Here is a 21800-nt window from a genome sequence, read left to right as displayed (position 1 = left end):
GTAATCACTAATCTCTTTTCTGTAACTTTAAATTAATTTGCATCCCCTATACTTTATATAACTGGAATCATACACTATATATACTTTTGGGTGGAAAGGGGAGAGATATCTGCCTCCTTTCACTCAGTGGGATTATTCTGTGATTCAACCCTATGATTTTACGTGTCAGTGGGGTTTTCCTTTTTCATTGCTGTATTGTATTCCTTTGTGTGAATGTGCGATATACGACCATTGATGAGCATTTGTATAGTTTCCAGCTTTCATCTAGCACAAACAAAACTGTTTGTGTATAAAATATAATTTTATTCCTCTTGGGTAATTACCTAGGAGTAGAATGTTTCAGTCACGTGGTAGGTATTGCTTTAACATTCTAAGAAATTACCAAAGTGCTCTCCAAATGGGGTATACCATTTTAAAAATTCCCTCCAGCGGTGCCTGACAGTTCCATCCTCCCCACTACCTCTCCAGCACTTGTTACGCTCAGTCTTTTTATTTTTAACCATTCTAGTATGTGCACAGTTGTATTTCATTGTACTTTATAATTTGCATTTCCCTGATGATTGAAGATGCTGAACATTTTATATAATCTTGCCATTTATCCAACCTCTTTGTTGAAGTATCTGTTCCAATCTGTTGTTCATTTAAAAAATCAGATCATTTCTCTTTTGTAGTTAAATTTTACATGTTTCTCTAATGTTCTAGCTAAAAGTCCTTCGTTAAATAAGCATTTTGCAAATACTTTCTCCCAGTGTGCTGCATGCATTTTCTTCCTCATAACAGAGTTTTTGGAAGAGAAAAAGGTTTGTGTTTTGATGATGTCTATTTTGTTTGTTTTGAAAAGGAACAGAGTCTTAGAAAATTCTGCTCCTTTCCAGCAACCCCTGATGTGTGTTTAGAAAGGTTTGCTTTTTCTTCTCTAGGACCTATTTATATACTGGGGAAAGAGTTTTTGTTTTTACCCACCATGCTTGTGTTTGTGACCTCTACCTTAAACCTTCTCGGGCCCTGAAAGTTTTGGCATTTTGAAGACACTGTGGAACTTGGTAGGTTTCCTTTTACATAGGAAACTTCTAGTTTCCTGAACCCTTCCCATAATGTCTTCTTGGAGCCAAACTGACTTTGCAGATGATATTCTGTCTGCCAAAACGTGTGTCTCTCTAAGATAAACAGTTGCCTGGAGGGTGGATGCGGTAAAATATTTATTTTATTTAAGAAATGTCAGTTAATTAAAATCCCATCCGTCAGAATTTACTTTATTTGATGTGAAGCCAAAAAATCTGCCTTACAAACAGTCTGGATGCTGTTTCATTAAAGTGCTCCTGGGCCCCCACGAAGCATCTCGGCATTCCCAGTGCCTCCGGCTGCCTTGATTGCTACTGTGTTTTCTCCAGGTATTAAAATTATTTTTCAATAAATGCCAGTGGGTGAGTTACAGTCATCACACATGCTGTCTACTGCAGGGGTGATGTGTGAATGCAGGCTGTGCTCATGTCCTTCTCCAGTAAATCAAGGAACCCCAGCTTCGTTAACCACTGGCCAGACACTGTTTTTGTGATTTCCAAATGTCTTCCCCTTGCGGCCTCCTGGAGCCTAGTGATGGTGTCTGAAGTCGGCAGGATGGGATCTGAAAGGCACTGTGCAGCTGCCTCTGGCGTGGTCAGGGCAGTGGCTCAGCTCTCCGAGTTGGGAATTTGTGGGGAGAGACACTGGTAACTGAACGATGGTTCTGTGTAGCGCTCAAGTATGCAGCCAGAGAGGGCCAGAGAGAGGAGGTAGAAACTGAGGCACAGAGGGAGGGCGATCATGCCTAGGAAATGGAAATAATGGTCCCTTCTCAGACAGAACTTGCTTCCCCAGCCTGGGACCTGGTGCAGTCTACCATTTAGGGCCATGGGGCTATTCATGTGCACATGCACACACATCCGGCCTTTGACATAACAGAAACCAGGAGGGTGGCAATCACATTATTATCGAGAGATTTCTCTTTGCTGTCCCCGAGATCCTTATTCAAATATAGGAATGCTCAGTTCATTAATATGCTGAATGGATCGGTCATCTTAATCGTGGATGTGGATTTTGTAGCCCTTCATGGAGGCAGCCCTGTCTTAGATGTGCTGAAATAAGACAATGTCTGAAGAAAAATTGAATTAGATCAATTTGATGATGTCTATTTGAAATTCACATCATTGGGTTGTTGCATCCATTATGTGTTGGCATGATTACAAGATTTCTTATCTAACTTTATTCATTTTTCTTTCTCTCCTTGCTTTGCCTTCCTTCAGTGATAAAGAACAGTGAGTATTTTATGACACTTTTGTTTTTCTCCATTCTGAGTTTTATCCTTTTTCTCATCGAGATGGCTTGCCCTTAAAGGCAGATAGCTGAAAACTAGTGCCTTTTATATGTCTTTCAAAAAGTCAAGTTACTAAAAAATAAACTGAAAACGCCTATCTCAGAGAAAAAAATGTATGAAATCTTTAAAACAAAATGGGAAACGTTCCCAAGAAGTGCTCTCAATAATTCTTTGTAGCAATCCGTGGAGTCACAGAGAGGTTATGGATCATTTGCTGCCCATTTCCGCAGCATTTGGCTGGAAACGCAGTCCTCAGACCAGGAAAACGGTAGCTTCATCACCGCTGCTGGTGAATGGTGAGCGCGTGTGGGCTGCTCCGCGCTGCATCCTCCTCAGCCGCCTCATTGGAGGCTGCCCCGATTTCCCAGGAAAAAACCTGTGGCTCAAGAGCCCCATGTTTTGTGCTTTAAGGGGATTCGCTTCCTAAACATGCATAAGAGATTGGGTGCTGGGCCCAGGAAAAGATTAGCCAGGATGCAAAGCAGCCTGTCTCCGGTTCCTACATGAATTTAGAAACTGTGGAGAGATCGTTGCTCTAATCAGACTCTGGGTCGGTCTGTCCGTGAGGCTTTGGACACTGCCCCCCGCCCCAGTGAGCACTGATTGTATTTTTATGCACTGTGTGTGATCACCCTGCCTGTCCTCCCTCCGTGGGTGGTGGAGGATCGAATGTGAGGCACAGGAAAGCTCTGCAAACTGTAAAGCACCCAGCAAAGCCAGATGAGAGTGAATCACAGCCCTGCTTACTTCAGCTCCACAGGGAGAGCCCCGTGCCATGTGTCACCTCTTTGGACACAAGTAATCACATCCTCAGAGCCCTCTACAGGCTGCCTACACATCATGGCACTTAGCCAACTGACCCCAGGGAAATTCTTCTCCCTGCCCTGTACCCCAGGATCTTCATCTGCTGAACGGGAGATTCAAGCAAGCTATTAAAGACCACCTGAGGGCTCTCTCTCTCTCTCTCTCTCTGTCACTGGCTGGTAGGATGCTCACCAGGCCAGATCTGCTTTTTATGAAATTGTGACTCTGTTGTGAAGACCTGGCAGGGAGAGCTGCAGAGGCCCAGTGAGCTGATAAAGGAGCACCTCGCAGAGAGGCTCCTGACACAGGGGTCCCGACGCCCTCGGAGCCCTCCCGATGCTGCAGGCCGGGAGGTGGAGCGTATGTCTGTCCTCTTCCTCTCCCTACTCCACCACCGCTTCCTCCACTCGCCCCGCACCCCCGCATCTTCCTTCTCGTCTCTCCTTTCTCCTCCCTCTCTCCCTCCCTCTCCTCCTTCCTCCCAAGAATATTTACCAAGCACTTGTTAAACACTGAACACCGTGCGCAGCACCCAGAGATACAGACTTAGCCAAAGCATGAGTGGGTCCAGTGGGAGGCACAAACAGCCAGTGTAAGGAGCTGGTGGTGGTGGGACCATGAGGAGGGCCACCTGGCCCGGACTTGGGGTGACGGTGGGAGAGCTTCCTGGAAACGGGTGTGCGGCCCAACAGGCGACAGAAGAGCATCGTGTGGGGAGCGTCGCCTGCACAGCCCACGCCTTCATGAGAGAGCGGGAGAGTGTGCAGAATTCCAGAAAGGCTGAGCAGGGGTGATCGGGCTGAAAAGTCAGCAGGTCACCCCCCACCTGCCCTGGCCCTGTGAGGGAACACCATCCCTCTGCACCCCTTAATCTGGCCGTGATGCATTTCACCCAAACAGACCCCTGCAGCAGCCAGGCACATGTAGGACGTTTGGAGGTGCAGCCACCCTCCCTCCCCGTCCTCTCCTTCCGGAGGTATCAGACTCATTCACTGAGCTGTAAAGAGACTTCCTGTGACACCTGCCACGTTGGCATCCTGGGGGAAGGGCAGGAGAGAAGAAGAAGGGAAAGCAAAAGGATTAATTTTCTGCACACTGGAAAGCTTCAGAGCCTCTGTGCCCTGACAGCCCTTCCATCATCCCACGCCTTGGGGAGATCTAATTTATTAATAGAGACATCTGGCAGGTATTTATCACGTGACTGTTGTGTCAAGGTAGGAAGCAGGAAAGAGGCGGCAGGCTATCCTTTGCAAGATTTGAGGGACAGACCACTGGAGTCAGGGCTGCCGTCCTTTTGTTCGGCGGCATCTGAGGCCTGCCTTGGGGGGAGCGACCCTTCCAGTCTCTCCAGATGCGCCCAGGCCGGTGCTCCAGGTAACAGATGAAACACATCTGGAAGCCTGGTGTCTCAACACTTCTCAACAACTCTCTTCCCTCTCATGCCTGTCACACATCTGGAAAACAAGTGGGTCAGCTGCAGTGATCTTTAGACCGGTTAGCAGTGAAATTTTTCTTCCAGTAATATTTAATTCCAAAGCTAAATATTTAAGAAAGGTAAAAGTAGAGCTGGATAAAGACCTTGTGTGGCTGAAAGCATTAAAAAATATGGTGAACTTTACACTGCTGTGATTTAAAACAATGCCAATCTGTAAAGTACGTGTAGAGAATCTAAAAAGCTTTGTGTTCCTTTTTCTTTCTTGCCAAAGCAGATATTGTATCAGTTAGCTATTGCTGTGTAACAAATCATCTTAAAAACAACAGTTTATTCAGCTTTCCCTATTGATGGATAACAGTGTTATTTTGAACTTTTCACTATTTTCACCAAAGAATAAAGCCACAAAAATAAACATCCTGTACTGATAGAAATTCCTGCCACTTAAATTCAGGCTAGGTTGCCTGGAAATTTCAATTCATCTGACTCTCTCTCTCTCTCTCTCTCTCTCACACACACACACACACACACACACACACACACACATAACACTTTCTCTTTCTCCTACATGCATTTTTGCACAAATTGATGGGAAATTGAATTTGGGAACTTCTGTCACCAAGGCATTGGAGGGGTCTGCAGATGTCCAAAGATTTCTAACTTTAAAAAGCCAACTCCAGCCGGAGACCTGGCTGCACACTGAGTTATTCTGTTTGGCCCCTCCCATCTTACAATCTGTGAATCATTCTCTTCCTTCTGCTTCTTATTAAAGCACTTACTCATTCATTCACACTCAGAGCCTGCTCCGTGTGCAGCTCTATAAGGTAATTTCCCCCTGAATTGTCACTATGGCCGGGATTTAAGACACACGTCTATGCCCAGATGTTGAAGGAGGAAGACAAGGGGGAGGAAGACATCCAAGCCAACCTTTTTTGAGCATCTGCTAAGTGCTTTACTCGCCTGTTCGCCTGTTCTGGCGAGCCCGCTGTGCGTTCTGGGACACCACTAGCATCTCCTTTGACAGATGTGCAGACTAAGGCTCAGCTGTGTTAAGTAAGCTGCGCTTCAGGTGACACGCCCGGGCAGGACAGAGCCAGGAGAGGGGTCTAGGCTGTGCGGCCCCATCCTCCTCCCTCAGAGCCTCCCTTAGGACATGGCACCCTCACAGAGACTGAGGGACCAAGTTTCTAAGGCTGTCCGTTTCAGCAGCCCCAGGGTAGTTAGTGAGCTCCTCAGCCTGCTCCCAAAGCCCAGCACAGGGGAGGGCTTTGGTTCATTGGTTTGAGTCCACCTCATGCAAGTTTGGGGCACCTCATAGATGAGGAGAATGGTCACAAGAGGTCACAGGATGCCTGCCGCGTGCTATGGTCCCAGTGCGCCTTTCCCATGGATGCCTGCCTGCATCACCCACCTAGTAGGCCGAGCTCCCCATGCGACTGCCAGGGGTGGCAAACCCAGGTGCCAGGCATTGACTCCACCATGTCTGGGAGGCTTGGGCCGGCACACAGTATGTCCTCTGGGCATTTCCTGGATTGGATACACTCCGCCCAGTGGCTTGTCCCAGGAAAGCCACACTTGAGTCAACAGCACTGCTTTTTAAAATTATCCCAACAAACACTGAACTCTGTTCTAAGGACACAGAGCTGACATCCTGGGCTCAGCGGCTCAGGGCAAGGTAGTCACCATCTTATCACGAGAACAAACTCTTGAAGCCGCCATGCCCACAGTGCTCCCAGCCCAGGGGACCCAGACAGGCCCTTTCCCCGGAGATCAAAGTCTTCGGTTTGAAAAACCCTCTCATTTCCGTTTGCTTTTGGAATTAAAACATGAAAATCCACAGGAGGCTTGCAGGATCCCACTGAGACCAATCAGACATTTCCAAACACTGGATGAGCTGTTTGTCACCTGCGAGCTCTGGGGCAGGCAGTGGGGGAAGGGTTGGCGAGCTGCTGGCGGTCTCCAGCGGCCCTCTGCTCCCGCAGCCTGCAGATGACATGGTTACCCTGGGCGGGGCCTTGGGAGCACCCATCCTGCTTCTGTATTTCTGGAGCTGTGAGCATCCAGGAGCCAAAGTCTCCTGCACACATGCAGCCCAGAAAGGTGTGGCCTGCAGCTGACCATGACCATGGCCGTGACTGTGCCCAGACCCGGAGCTGCAGGGACCTGTCCTTGGAGGTCTCCACTGAGCCCGGCCCAGTTCACGGTGGCTCACTGAGCTCTGTTGGAGCAGGAAATCAATGGAGGGAGACTCAAAGAGGACTCACGGGCCAAGGGGAGGGAGCTGCAAGGCGGAAGGACAGGGCAGATGAGACACTTCTCCTGCACGGGGTTGATATGGGTTACGGCTAGGCCACTCCGGGGAGGGTGGGTGGTCTTCATAATGCAGGAGCTTGCTGTATCCCTTAAAAGTAGTGGGGGAGGCATCAGGGTGAGGGGTGCTTGTGCACAGCGGGGAAGAGAGTGAGGCCTCAAACAGGGCAGCTACGGCAGACAGGCTTCAAGGTGAGCCCAATGACCACCTCGCTTCTAAGCGCCAGGATTCAGTGAAGGGCATGGCTGTCACTCTTGGGCTTGTTTTGCATAAGGCTGTTCCCGCTGTCACAAGTCAAACCACCTGCTTGTGGATGTGACACAGGAAGGATCTCCCTTCCGGAGAAGTCCTGATGGTTAGGGATTGCCGGACTGGGTTGGCAGCAAAAAGCCAGGGGCTCCATCCTGCTGCTACAAGCAGATGCCTCTGCCAACCTCCAGATCTGCTCAGAAGCCGATTCTTCCCTCGCGGAGCCACACAGCCCTGCCACACCTCTGCCGGAGCCATGATGCCTCAAGCAGACTCTCAGGGAAGCCAGGCTGACCCTGGCCTGTGAGGCCGGGAGCCCATCACACTGAGGTCTGAAGCTCCAGGGGTGGCAAGAATCCATAATGCAGAGATGGAGCCGAACATAGACCCTGGCAACAGAGCTTCCTGCCCGCCATCTCCGTCCTCAGCCGGGCCACTTTCCAGTTATGCTGCAAACCTAGTGGCTTAAAGCAGACGCCTCTGGCTTCCCATAGGAGGGGTGTACATGGGAGGATGTGGGTAGCAAGAGGCAGAGATCCTTGAGGTCACCTTCAGGATGGCCGTCACCCTGGCCTTTCCCTCTTCAGGCTGCTCTCTGCTCCATGGTTCTGCTGAGACCCCTGTCTGCCAGCCCAACCGTCCCCTTCCTCCTCACCCTCCTTTGGTTCATCTTCCAGGCTTATCAGGACTGGCACTGTGCAGGGCCAGGGGCTTGTATGCTTTAGGGGCCCGCAAGATCAGGGACAAAAATCTCTGACTTTTGCACATTTTCCTAATTGTATGACTGTTACCAGGGCCACCTCGGGGCCTTGGGAGGAACCTGTGAAAACAGTGACTAAGGTTTTGGGGTCACCAGATCACAATGGAGCCCCTTTCATTCTCAGGCAGCTGTCCGAGGTCCCTTGGCTGACCACTTTCTATTTCCTGTATCCGCATGTCACTCATGGACCACAAAGGACCGGGTCCTGTATGAAAGATGATCTTCTGTGCCTGCTCTCAGGTACTGATCTGAATGCCAGGAACACAGTAGAGAACCGGAGACAGACAGGGTCCCCACAGTCCCACAATCTTCACTCCAGTGGGGGAAGATGGGGTCATAAACAGGTAACAAGAAAATGGGGAGACAACCTCATCTAGAGACAGGTGCAAAGGAGAGCATGAACCAGAGCAATGACAGATCAACAACAGCCTCTCTGAGACCAGCCCCAGGCAGACAAGGGGGCAGGTGGACATCTGGGGGGACAGCAAGTGCAAAGGCCCTAGGGCACAAACAAGTTTTTGATGTCCAGGACTATCCAGAAGCCCCTGTGGGTGGATTGTAGTGACCAAGGAAAAGCAAGGACATTGACATGGAGGAAGGGACAGAGCAGGTAGAACTTTACAAATAGGCAAGAAGATGGGGCTTTCCTTTTATTAAGGTAAATGTCCCATTAACCATTTTAAAGAGTCCAGGACTGGGTGTGTAGCTTAGTGGTATGAGATGGCTGGCATGTGCATAGTATGTGCAAGGCTCTGAGTACCACGCGCGCGCACACACACACACACCACAGGACTCCACTCAGCTCAGCTCTGGACTTTATCCTAAGTCATTCAGGTGCCACTGGAGGTTTCAAGTGTGACTGGCATTTGTCATCCCAGAAGCCCCTGCTCCAGGGTCTTACCTGTGTTTCCTCACCCATGTTTCCAGCCATGCCCTCTTCCCTTTCTCACAAGAACACTGGGCTCAAGACATCTGCTTCCCCAGAACAAACCAGTGGAGAGGGGAAGGGGCAGAGAATGAGAGGAGTGATGAGATTTTAATCTCCAGCTCTAGATGTCAAAGCCAGTTTCATGCCTCCTTTGTGACCAGAGCAGGGCATGTGGCCAACGCTGGTGACCACTAGGGCACTGACTTCTGAGGCTTTGGAGAAAGAGAATTTCCCCTGATAGGGACAGGAATTCAAGTGGTGTATGGCCCTGAGGTCCACTCAGCTACTGCAGTTCAGGGCTTGAGGCATGGACCATGGTGCTAGGGGAGGAGATACTGGTTACCCATAGGCCTCAGCGCCAGCTCTGCTCCCAGCAGCCTCTGCTCCTTAGGACCATCTAACTTCTCTTGCCTATCTGCCGCTGCCAAACCAGGATGCTTGACAGTCTGCCTTGTAGGGATGACATGAGAGTTCAGAAAGGTGACCCGGGCACCCAGGTAGTGCTCTAGCAGTGTTTACTTTTTTAAAGGAGCAGGAAGAGCGCAGAGTAGAACCCAAAATGTTACTGGAGACTTTGAAGCCAGAAACATAGATGTTTTTGTGAAGTCAAAGGATCTGTGTAAACCCAGCTGGCAACTAGATTAGATTTATTTTTTTAAATTCTGGGACCCAAGCAAAACATATTTGTGCCAGGCAGGTGCTGGGGTCATCCTGGGACCCAGGGCTTCAGGGTACCTGGCAGAGTTGTTTCCCTTCCAGCTGTGGAAGTCTCCTCCAAGTCGTGCACCTCCTCCAAATGCTATCTGTGGAGTCCCCGCCATGTAGGTTACCAAGCACTTAATACGAATAAATCCAATGGGCACTGGGCATGGTGGTGCATGCCCGTAATCACAGCGCTCAGGAGGCTGAGGCAGGAGGATCACCAAGAGTTCAAGGCCAGCCTGGGCTACAAAACGAGAGTCTGTCTCAAGAAAAATAAATAAATAAAATCCCATCTGTTTTCTGTCCAGCCTCACTCACACCTTCTCAAATTGCCTTTCAGGCTCCAGGCAGGCTGGTCTGTCCACCCCAGTGGCCAGACAGACAGACAGAGGAAGCAGGAGGAGCTGACAGATGAGGAGAAGGAAATCATCAACAGGGTGATCGCTCGGGCTGAGAAAATGGAGGAGATGGAGCAGGAGCGGATTGGGTGAGGCTGACGTTTCTGCCCTTGAAAGCCGCTAAGGCAGGAAGGCTGGGGTGGGCTGCGGGGCCGGGCTGCCTCCGGGCATTGTCCTTTGTGACCCGTCAGAAAGGACCTGGCACCGGACAGACCCGGAGTCCTCGCCGTGGGGGGTGGGGAGAGCAGGCTGGGCTGGAGGTGGGTGTAGAGGTGGCAGTGCCTGAGCTCACCTGCAGGCGCTGGAAGGCTGGGCCTGCTGGGGTATAGAGCACAGTAGTTCCCAGAGCCTGGGAAGGCTGCATGCAGGGTGGCTGGGGAGAGGACGGTTAACGGGCGCAGGGCTGCAGTGGACAGGAGCGATGCCTTCTAATGTTCTCCGGCACAAAAGGACAGCCACAGTTGACGGCAAGTAATTGAATGTTTTAAAATAGCTAGAGGAGGAGATTTTGAATGTTCCCGATACAAAAACATGATACGTATCTAGGGTGATGGGTATGCAAGTTACCTTGGTCTGATTATGCATGTATTGAAATGTCACGTTGTAGCCAGCTGGGTGTGCTGTGCACATCTACAAGGCTGAGGCAGGAGGATACCAAGTTTAGGCAACTTAGTGACTTAGAAAGACCCAATCTTAAAAATAATTTTTTAAAAAATAGCTCTGTGTAAAGGACCTGGGTTCAATCCCCAGCACTGCCCAAAAAAGTCATACTGTACCCTACCACTATATACATGTGTGTGTAGGCGGGGGGGCTGTTGTATGCATGTCATACAGCAGCTGCCTCATCCTGAGGGAGGGAAGGATACGGATGATAATGTAGAAGCTGGAAGCAAGCACTGTACCGCTCTCAGCCCTCTTCCTGCACTGTACTCACCCCCTGTCATATTTTGTACCCTTTCCATTAGCTTGACTATTCGCGTGCCACTCTCGTATGCAAAACTCTTGAAGGTGGGGATTTTTGCCCATTCTGTTCACTGCTGTCAGAGCCTGGTGCAGAGTGGGTGCACAGCACAATAGCAGTTACATGAACGAGTGACGGCGGCCAGTGATGCTGCTGTCCAGTCTCTTCCTGCATCGCTTGTGTCCAAGGGGCTGGAGAGTGTAGAATCCTGTCCGGGATCCCAGGTCCTGGGAAAGTACTCTGATTGGCTGGTTTCTGTCTGGTGTCATCCCTGGTCCAATCAGCCACAGCCAGGGCTGTCAGACCAGGTCAGGCAGATATGGCCCCAGAGACACCGCTGAAGATAAAGTTAAGAGGATTCCTGTGGACGGGGTGGATCCCAGCTTGGACACTCTAGAGTGGGGTTGACAGGGTCCCTGCCTGTCCTCCGTGGCTGACACATTCTCCCACCAACTCGGTGTGGCAGCACAGTGTCCTGCGGAAGAGCTACGGTTCCAAAGTCAGACCAAGTTCAAACCCCAGCTCTGCTACGTGTTCTCTGTGTGACGCGATGCCTCTTGGTACATTTGAAATCTTCTGTACAGAAGATTACTGTGCTGCCTCTCTCGTGTTTCATGAGCGATGGTGACTAACGGTGACTTTTAAAGAAAAGAACAGGCTGTTGACACTGGCCGATGCTCCCGGTCTACAACCGTGCCCGAGACTCTGGTTTGGCGGGCCCTGGAGTTCTCTCGGGCCCTGGCTTCCCCTGAAGGAAGTTTGCCAGGCTTCCAGTGAAGCGGAGCCAAATCTGAGCTGACATGCTGTACTCTGCTGAGATGGAGCGTTTTCTGTGCCTGGCTCCTGGGCGGAGAGGGCAGTCTGGTCCCGGAAGAGTTCTCGCTGCTAGTGTGGCCCGAGGCAAACCCATTTCTATTTGCAGCTCTGAGCTCTGGCCTGCTGCGTTCCTGTTCTACCCACACCTCCCGGCGAGGGGATCAGAGTGGAGTCAGGTGAAAGCCAGGTGCGACATCAGACAGGGAGTGAGCTTGGCAGGAGGGTTGCCGGCTGGGGCTCCCACTGCAGCACCGGAGGCTCTTGGTTAACGAGACTTTAGGATCTCAGTTTCTCTGCTCATCAGATGAGTCTGTGTGAGTCTCAGGATCCCACCTGGGCAGACTTGACAGTATCTGGGGTGTTGATGGGGACCCCGCACAGTGCTGTTGGCTGTGTCTGCAGAGCACGGGAGCTCCTTCTAACTGCTAAAACTGCAGGTGTGTCACATCCCCCTTGCAGGTACCTGTTCCCGTTCGGTCCTGCTGAGTTTCCTACTATCTGAGCGAAAGCCTTCTGGGAGAGGCGTCAAATCACCGTGAATGAGCAGGATAAGTAGTCATCACAATGGGATCCACTTGGCTTTCTATGTGCCCAACCAACCCTGTATTTCAAAACTTTCTCTGAATTAATTCATGAAAGGCTCCTTTCAACCCTGTCAAACCAGTGCTACTGCCATCTCCATTTTGCAGAGGAGGAAACAGGCTTAGAGAGCCCAGGTCACTTGCCAAAGGTCACTGAGAAGCAAGGTATACACCCCTGCCCGCTGACTCTTAAACTTGCTCGTAACTATGAGGTCTTTCCTCAAGATCTATCCCCAAATTTCCAAACCCTACAGCAGGGGTTCCCAGTCCCTGGCCTGTGGACAGCCACTTCTCTTTGCTTGCATTAACACTTAAGTTCCACCTCCTGGCAGATCCGCAGGGACATTAGAGTCTCACAGGGCTGCAAACCCTACTGTGAACTGCGCAGGCGAGAGATCTAGGTTGCACTGTCCTTCGAATCATCTCGAAACCGTCCACTTCCAACCCCCATCCATGGGAAAACTGTCTTCTATGAAACCAGCCTCTGGTGCTAAAAAGGTTGGGGACTGCTGCTCTACAGAACCTGACATCTGGAAGAGCTCAGGTTTGGAAGGGACGCCATGGGATCTGAAGGTTCCTTTGTGCTGGCCCAGTGTTCCTCCCAGCTCATATACGTTAACCCACCGGTGTCTCCCAGTGCTTCCAGAGCTGGCTTGAGTTCCAAGCGACAACAGTCCTCAGGCCTCCCTGAGGCAGTTTTGCAACATTCAGCCTCTCTGAGGGCCTGGGATAAGCAGGAGCCTGTGCCACATAGCAGTCTGGAGCTGCCTCCTTCCTGGAGCCTCTGCTTCTGCCCAGGAGAAGTCTAAGCCATTGCTCCTCGGCCTCCAACCTGTCCCTGTTGTCTTCAGTGTCCTGGGAGGTAGAAATGATGGCCAGGAGAGGGACCCATTAACTGGCCTCATTATGTCCCCACTTTCCTTCTTTAAGCTTGAGGTGAGATCTCAGGGTTTATTCTTCGTGCTGGCCATAACTAACTTTCTGTGTTAGGTGGAACACATTGCTGGCAAGAATTAGGAAACAAAACCCAGCTAGGCTGTCTCAGTCATCCACAGCTGTGTAACAAACTACCCAAAACACATCACATTTTTTTCATGATTTCACTGGTTAAGAATTCAGGTGGGGCTCAGCTGGGCAGGTTTTCTGCTCCATGGGATGTCGAGTATGGTTGCTGCCTTAGCTTTATGCAGCTGGTGGCTGGACCGGGCTGCGTCTGTGCACTGGGACTCTCTGTGTGGCCCTCCTCTCTCTATGTGAGCCTTTCCTCATTCAGTAGGCTGCTCGCTGCTCCTTCACAAGGCAGCTGAAGCCTAGAAAAGCAAAGAATGAAGTTGCCGGGTGTCTTAATATCTACTTCTGGAACCGGCAGGACATCTTTTCACCACCTTCTTCAAGGGGCAGAGAAAAGATCCTACCTCCTTAAAGAAGGAATGATATATGTGCTGGGGAGAGAAGCATTCCTGACAGCTGCCTCTGTAGACATTACCACATTATGCGAAAGGAGAGAATTTAATATTAGGATTCAGAGATATCTCAGAGGACCCAACAACAGGAACATTACCTAGCCTCGTGAAAAGTCTGCTTCTTATCCCACAGTTTAGAAAATACAGCCACGCTATCCCTCTCCAGTTCTATTTTGTTTTGCTTTTGTGGTGCTAAGGGTTGAACCCAGGGCCTCATGCATTCTAGCCAAGTGCTCTACCCCTGAGCTATATCCTCAAAACTTTTTATTTTGAGACAGGACTCACTGAGTTGGGTGAGCCTCAGACTTGCTGGGATTACAGGTGAGCAGCACTGTGCCTGTGCCTCCCCAATTTCTGTGCCTCTTCTTAGTCCTAATTCCAAATTCCCAAAGAAGGAACTCTGATTGGCCTGCTCCCCTGGGTGTGTGACCCTCATCCAATCAGATGTAGGCCAAGGCAAATATGGCTGCTGGGGTTTCTCCTGACCTGGCTGGGCCCTTGGTGAGTTGGAAAGGCATGTATTTTATTGTCTGTATTCTGTTTCTGTCCGGAGCTTCTCAAAGGCATTAGCTCACGGACCCTGCCTGCAAAGGGACTGACAGCTGGATGCTATGTATCAGAGGTCAGCTTCCCTAAACAGATGGGCCCCAAAAAGTAATTAGGATTTGTCATTAACCTTGGTGTCCAGGCACAGTGATGGAGGAGGAAGCCAGCGTCGCAGGGAGACCTGTTGTTGATAGAAGCTGTAGCACTCCGGTCACCTTCCCACCTGGGCTCCAGCATTGCCAGTCTGTCTGGCACAGAATTTTTCCAAAGTATGGACAGACAGAGAAGGAAGTAATAATGCTGGAAACTTGTGACCTCCACCTCCCTCAGGCAGGTGTCTGGAGCTATAGCCATCCTGTAGGTGCACTTCAGGGGCTGGGGGCTTCCAAGATGTATTTATGCTCACGTCCAGAGGAAATATTTGTGGATTTCTTCAGGTCTGGGGGGGACTCTGGATCCCCCCATGCTAAGAACTACTGAACACTGTCTCAATTTCCCCAGGGACTAGACCGGTGCTCTCCAATATCCACCGTACAAGATGAGAATGAATGTCTTCTGAGCTCCTTAATTAGCCCAACAGCTGCCATGAGAGACAGCGTAAAGAAGCATGTGTTGAGTGAACTGTGACCCCAGCCCACTGCCGTGGTGTCACTTTAACCTTGAGGCTTCTCTGACCTCACTCGGAAATGGGAAGTCTGGCTGGGTATCCCCCAGTCCCCGCAGCTCAGAGTTGACTGACCTCAGCACTCGGTGTTTGGGGCAGATGACTCTGCTGTACGGGGTCTCCTGCCTTGTGGGATACCTAGCAGCATTTCTGGTCTCCACCTATAGTCATTCCTCACCAGCTGAGACTGCCTGAATGTCTCCAGACTCTGCCCCAGGGTCCTGTGGGGGGCACAGTCGTCCCTATGTAGGATCACCATCCCTTGCCTTTTTGCTAGTGGTCTCAGGGAGGAAATGAGATGAGAATCGCATTGTAGGAAGATAATCACAGCAGGCCACTCTTACAGAGTGCCATGCACAGGCACACGGCTTTGTGTACGTGGTACTGGGGCCCCACACCAGCCTGCACAGTACGCCATATTCTCATTGTGCCCATTTTACAGATTAGAAAACCGAGGCACAGAGAGGTCACACAACTTACCTAGCATCGCACAGTTAATAAGCAATGGGACCGACACCAGGAGCCCAGGATTCCCGTGTTCCTCCATGGTACATTTCTGCTCTTCCGTGGAGAGACTTTGGCCACCAAGCATCATGGTAGAAACTTTCAAAATAAGCTGCATTTCCTTTTACCTCCATAATAGCCTCGCCGGGAAACAGACTCTTGTCTCTGCTTCACAGCGGAGAGCAGTGACACGTGGTGAGGTCAAGCTGCTTGTCCGGGGGCACACAGCCCTGCTGGGGCCGAACTCCACTTGGCTCTCGAATCGGACTCCCTCTTTCTCCCACTGCTTTCGAGGGGTGCAGGTGGGGATGTCACTGACGTGGGCACCGGGTCTGAGAGAAGTCAGCCGGTCGTTTGCGGGGTGTCTTGGTCAGCCGTCAGGTTGAGTCCACCTCCTCAGCGCCCCAGCTCCCCAGGTGGTGAGAGTCGTAGACAACAGTGAGAATGAAAGCCTGACGGGCACGTTCCCTGCATGCCAGCTGCAAGGCCTCGGGACAGGGTCCTGAGAGACCTGCGCCGGAACCTGTTCACAGCAGGGGTCTCATTTTGACCCCAGAAAGTGCCGCGTTTAATAATCTCAGTGGTCTTATATCCCCACGTTTGGCAGTTAGGGTTGGGGGGAAGAGCCAGGAACGATTCTGGAATTGGTGGTGTGTGTGTGTGTGTGTGTGTGTGAAAGAGAGAGAGAAAGACAGACAGACAGCGACAGAGAGGCAACCTAGCACCCTCCCACTCCCCTGCATCTAAAATATCACTTGTGAAATTGGAGCCAAACGCTGCTTCTAAAGGCAGCTGCCCTGGCTGTTACATCAGGCGGAGGGACCCCGGGTGTTAGCATTTCCCTGCTGATGCGGGGACCAGCACATAAATCCGTCTCACCTGGGCAAGCTGGGCCCGCCACGCCCAGCCCACGTCCCGGGGCAGGGCTGACCGTTTCCTCCTTCCCTCCGGGGCTCATCAAGACATGGCAGCAACAGGAATGCCGAGGCTCAAAAGCAGTTAGCGGCCTTCGTGCTCCCAGCTCCAGCCTGGGCTCTTCCAGGAGCTTAACAAGAAGCAGCTGTCTCCTCGGCTAGGCTTGGCTCTGCTCCTGCTCTGCAGAAGGAAGCCGTGGGGCTGGGCCCCTGTAGAGGGCTGCGCAGGTGTGCATGAGAAGGCGTGTTGTTGCACCAGGTTCTGATCAGACCCGTGTTTCGCATCTGTGTGTGCACACTTTCAGGTGCACAGTCGTGTGCCCCTAGATGTCCATGCCTGTGTGTGCTTAGAAACAGGCATGTGAGTAGTATATATTTCTTGTCACTGCAGATCCTTGAACAGCTTTAGAGGGACAGATTTCATGAATTATAAAAGCCACCGATTTCCACATGAAATGTTGAGCAGAGACTGTTGCTGAGTAGTTACCATGTTCCAGGCTTTTCAGGAGCACAGTTTCTTTTTAGAAGCACAACTTTATTTTAATCTATGCAACAACCCTAGGAGGTAAGGAGCTGGTGTCTCCTAACTTACAGATGAAGAAAGTGAGGCTGGAAGAAACTGGGGTCGCAGCGCTAGGAAGTGGCAAATGCCCACGTGGGGAGGCAGGCAGGGGCGCTCCTGGAGTGGCACCCGAGCCCTGCCTTCGGCCTCCGCTCTAGATTTGACCCGTGTGTCGGGAGATACGTGTGCTGCTTGTGTTGAGGATATGTGCCCAGGTGTGTGCAGGTATCTGTGAGTGTGCAAAGGTGTATATGTGTACAGGTGTGTGTGTGTATGGGTGTGAATGTACGCAGCTTGGTGCATGGATGTTTGTGAATCCAGGCGCGCGTGTGTGTGCGGGTGTACATCATGCAGGTGTGTCTGAAGGTGTGTGGAAGCACTTACACTCACTTGGGACTGGGCATACGTGCCTGGATGAGGTGCTGATCAGGAGCTCACGGAACCTGAAGCTCGGCTTGGCTGACCTCCACGGCCTGGTGGGGAAGGATTGGCCACACCTGGCTCTGGAGAGGGGCCGGAAGTCAGATTTGGACCTGAGCCAGCCTGAAACAGACCCTTGCAGGCTACAGGGCAAGAATGTGGGCATGGTGTGCAGACGAACGGCTCCCAGATGTCCACACTGTGTCGCTGGAACCCATGCTGTGCTACCTCCCATAAAAGGAGCTGGTAGATGTGACTCTGGAGATGGTAAAATGAAGCCAGATTTTCCGGGCAGATGCAGTGATGTCACAGGGTCCTTACAAGAGGGAGGTGGGAGAGTCAGAGTCAGACAGCTGGGGACGTGCCACACTGCTAGCTTTGAAGATGGAGGAGGTGGCCGTGAACCCGGCATTCAGACAGCTTCCAGAGGCTGCAGGAGGCAAGGGAAGAGGTGTAGGCAAAGCCCACAGCCCTGGCTCATGCTTCCTGGAACTGTCCCCGCACCATCTCCCCCTCTTTAGGGTCCTCACTCTTCCCTGTCCCTCTGAGACTCCAGATGTCCCTCCAGCCTCACCTGCCATCCAGCCCAGCCACCGTGCTGGGATCTGTTTCTCTAGCCCTTTGTACTTGTTCCTGCCTTTCCTCCAGGACCGTCCTGAATGTCCCTGTCCGTCCAATGCACTGCCTCATAATGGCCCGTGTTGGTCCCAGAGGGCTCACTGTGACTAGATGGCAGCCAAGTCCCTCTCTTGTATGCCAGCTCCACGGGGCCCTCCCCAGTGGCTCCCGCCTCCCTGGCACACACGGGTGCACCACGTGTCAAATGCACGAGCCACCTGTCTATCTATTTGGAAGCCAAGCCAGACCACTTCCCACCACCTCCAGAGGTCATCTGTTGGTGGCCAGGGAGGGCACATGTTTCTTTCTGGTGTCTCTGGACACATCTGGGGAAGGAGAGGCACCTAGCTGGCTTCCCTGCATCATCAGCACTCAGCCTGCCGAGGGTGTGAAAAGTTGTAAAGTTAATGGGGTGTGGGACATGCAAAGACGTGCCCAGGCAGCAACAGCGACTTACAGTGTCCAGCTAATTAGGCACCTGCTGTGGGGATGGGCTGGAGACCTCCAACAAGCAAATAAAGCCAGGCTGCTGCGGGGGACTGGCCTCCTGGTCACAGAGGGAGCCTCTGGTTCAAAGCAGTAGGGGGATCTTGATGCTCAGCCCCAGGATCTGAGAATCCCTGGCTGCACCCACCCACCCCTACTACCCAGAGGAAGCTTGGGGTGCCGCTCACCTAAAACCCCTCACGGCACAGTCTGGGCAAAGGGGACCCAGAGCCCAGAGGTCTTTCAAGGTCATTTATTCGCTGAGAGGAAGGATTCAAACCTTTGTCTCTCTCTTCAAAGATGTACTTCCTTCTTTAATACAAGGTGATAACGTGTGCATTGTAAGAAAGTAAAGAGGGGTCCAACTAACTGGATGCTTAACGTGGGGAGGGGTGGAGGCATGAAAGGAGGATATGAAAGTTACTCACAATCACACGGCTTGGTGATCATCACTGTGAACATTGTGACGTTTCCTTTCTGATTTTCATTTTGATGTGCACTCACCAGAGTCTTCAGATGAACATGTTCCACCCACAAACTCACTCTCTCCTTGCAGTCCTGCCTCCTTGGCATCTGGGTTTTCCCCTCCAGAACATAAGCAGCAGACTATTTCCCTATGTGACGTGCCTATTGCAGTAACTCTCCAAGTGTAGCCAACAGCCCCTGAGCTGCAGAACAAGACAAGGAGCCCTTTTAAAATGCGGGTTCCTGGGCTGGCCCTCGCCCCAATCCTGTGAAATCATCCTGCGAATGCTGCGCTCTCCCCCAAGGTGATCTACACGTGCCACAGATTTTAGGAACACTCCCGCGCAGGGCCTTGTAGCAGGGCTGCGTGCTTAAATACAGCATCCGGGCATAACCAGGTCCAGCCCTGAGGGGCTGCGTCACACTGATATTTCCTTTGATGCTGGGTGATTGACAAGCAGTCTCCTGTGTAAGTAGACTGCTCTTCCGCCCACGCTAATACAAGCAAATATTTCTTTTTAGGGTAACAAAGCTGAAATGTTTCATCCCAGGATACAGGCCCCTTTGTGGCCCGTGATCTCTTGTAACACAATTTTGATTTAGCTTCCTGCCAAGCTTTATTTCTGAGTTTAAAATCTGTGACTGTTGAGGCCTTCCAAGTCTCAGCCCTAGCTTTTGAAGGTACAGAGGGATGTCCAGACAAACAGGCTGAGAGAAACTTCCTGATCACTTCCGATCTTAGGTAGAAAAGGGAGAGAGACCCATGCGCACCTCACACCGATCCTCTTCATGGGTCCATACCAAATTCCCAAATAACAAAGGCCTGAATAAGGGCCTCATCCCCTTTCCCATTCAGAAAAAGAAGCAGTACAGCTCACTGCCAGCATTCGTTTAATTTCCAGCAGTAGAAAATTACTATATTTTGTAAACAGAACAACTACTAAAAACAGAAGGCTATGAATAAAATGACGTCTTTTGTTTCTAAAGACCATTGATACAGCAGAGTAATGCTAAAATAACAAAAACAAGATATTTCCTGGCAAACTTTGGGGGTCAGGTTGGGGGGTGATCTGCAAGTTATGTCAGGGTAAATGCTGCAGCCCCAAGTGCCACCAGCGAATTCTTTGGGCAAATTAGAACTGTTGGACTCGTGTGCCGTTTGCAGCTTTTGATGGAAGCTGGAGAGAGCCTTTCTGTCCACTGGTGTTAATGGCACCTTTTGGATCGGGGGTGTGGTAAGGGGGGCTGCAGTGTGGGTTTGCAGGTGCTGAACACATCTCTAACCTTCACTGTCCAAGAAGAGGCCAGAGACCCTTGTTTCCCTAACAAATCTCACTGCTGCTCTTACCCCTATGACACGCGCTCTTCCCGCGCCCCCTCAGAGAGCTGGACCTGAGGAACAAAGTCACAAGGCCTTCGTGGAAAGCCAGCATGGTTTCCAGAGCAGAAAACTAGATTCCGGCCCTGGCTGTGTGAGCCAGGAAAGCCTCTTACCCTCCCTGTGCTTTGGGACCGCAGTGATAGCAAGACAAGAACAAAATCTAACTATTCCCTGGCTAGGACAGTGGACGAAGAAGGTGGTGGGGAAGAAAGGACCGCGCGAGAGAAGTGTCTTCTGCACTTCCAAACCCTCCTCTCCAAGTCCACCTTGCTGTCTCAGAGTATTTTATAATCCTCTGGCATCTTGCAGTTCTGAAACTCCAGAAACAACTTTGCAGAGAGAATCTAATCAGCAGCCCAAACAAACAGAGATAAATGCAGCCGTGCTTGGGTGAAGTGGGATGCGGGGGCCCCTCAGGGTCTCCCACCATGCCACACAGTGGAGGGAACTGGGCCAGCCCTTTGGAGCCCAGCGGTGCCAAGAAGCACAGTGTGACAACTACTGATGCAACCCAAAACCCTCTGTTTTCCACATGAGGAAAAAGAAACCCCCAATCTGAAAAATTGGATTTCTTGGCTTAATTTTAAGAGTTCTTTAGAGAAATATGATGAAAGAAGCTGTTGGGTTTCTTCCTTTTCTTTTCCTATACTTCCTTCCTTTACTCTTTCTTTCTCTTTTTATTTCTTTTTCTTTTTTGGTACCTTACATCGAACTCTGGACCTTGTGCTTGCTAGACAGACAGTGGCACCCCTGAGCTAAGTCCCCGGCCCTTTATTTATTTTTCTACTGGGGATTGAACCCAGGGCCTTCACTCGGAGCTACGTTCTCAGCCCCTTTTTTCTTTTTCTGTCAAGACAGGGTCTTGCTAAGTTGCCTGGGCTGGGCTTGGACTTGCAGTTCCCCCAGCTCAGCCTCCTTGAATGCTGGAATTACAGGTGTGGCCACCATGCCCAGCAGCAGTTAAGTTCTTGTCCCCACTGGGGGAACAGAACCAGCGGGATGTGCGTGTGACTCGGTTCAAGCTGGTGACCGAGGGCCCCTTGGGGTGGGAAAGGCAGGAGAACCGGCCAGGGTAGAGATTGAGCTGCTCCAGGGCCCCCTCGGCTCCACTTGGCACGTGGCAGAGTGTAGCACTGAGGACACAAACCCAAGAGCCGGACGTCCTGGGTCTGCATCTTGGTTTTCACTCCTTCTTAACCGTGTGACTTAGGAAATCACTTAACTCTGTGTTTGCGTTGCCTCTTAATAAATGGGTGCTCTCCGTGGAAAACATTCTTATTTGAAAATATGTGGAACACCCTTGACCTGGCACCCAGCACAGCACGCTGTAGAGCCTCAGTTGTTTCCAAGGACCCCACGTGGGGCACTCAACATGGCGAGAGGACCGCGCCACACTCTGCTGGCCCAGCAACCGATCAGAATGCAAAACCCACTGTGCGGTTTCTGCTGGCTGTGTTCCTCTTGGGCACGGGAGTGGAGTCA

General features: G+C 51.2%; 1 protein-coding gene across 5 annotated transcripts in view; it reads left to right on the top strand.

Moving 5' to 3' along the window:
* The window catches only part of Rph3a (rabphilin 3A), a 212053-nt gene that overhangs the window by 162274 nt on the left and 27979 nt on the right, over positions 1-21800 (top strand). For 3 of the 5 annotated variants that reach the window (XM_010604502.3, XM_010604501.3, XM_033762428.1), the window contains 2 exons: positions 2283-2294; positions 9880-10026. In XM_010604502.3, coding sequence (XP_010602804.1) covers positions 2283-2294; positions 9880-10026 — 159 coding nt within the window. Of the gene's footprint in view, positions 1-2282; positions 2295-9879; positions 10027-10171; positions 10405-21800 lie in introns of those variants that run through there. The other 2 variants (XM_010604504.3, XM_010604506.3) reach the window with 2 other exon arrangements.

This window comes from Fukomys damarensis, unplaced genomic scaffold (genome assembly GCF_012274545.1).
Source record: "Fukomys damarensis isolate Sample0158 unplaced genomic scaffold, DMR_v1.0_HiC HiC_scaffold_12, whole genome shotgun sequence".
NCBI classification, from domain to species: domain Eukaryota; kingdom Metazoa; phylum Chordata; class Mammalia; order Rodentia; family Bathyergidae; genus Fukomys; species Fukomys damarensis.
Note: the sequence above shows the minus strand (reverse complement) of the source record. Positions and strands in the feature narration are given on the sequence as shown.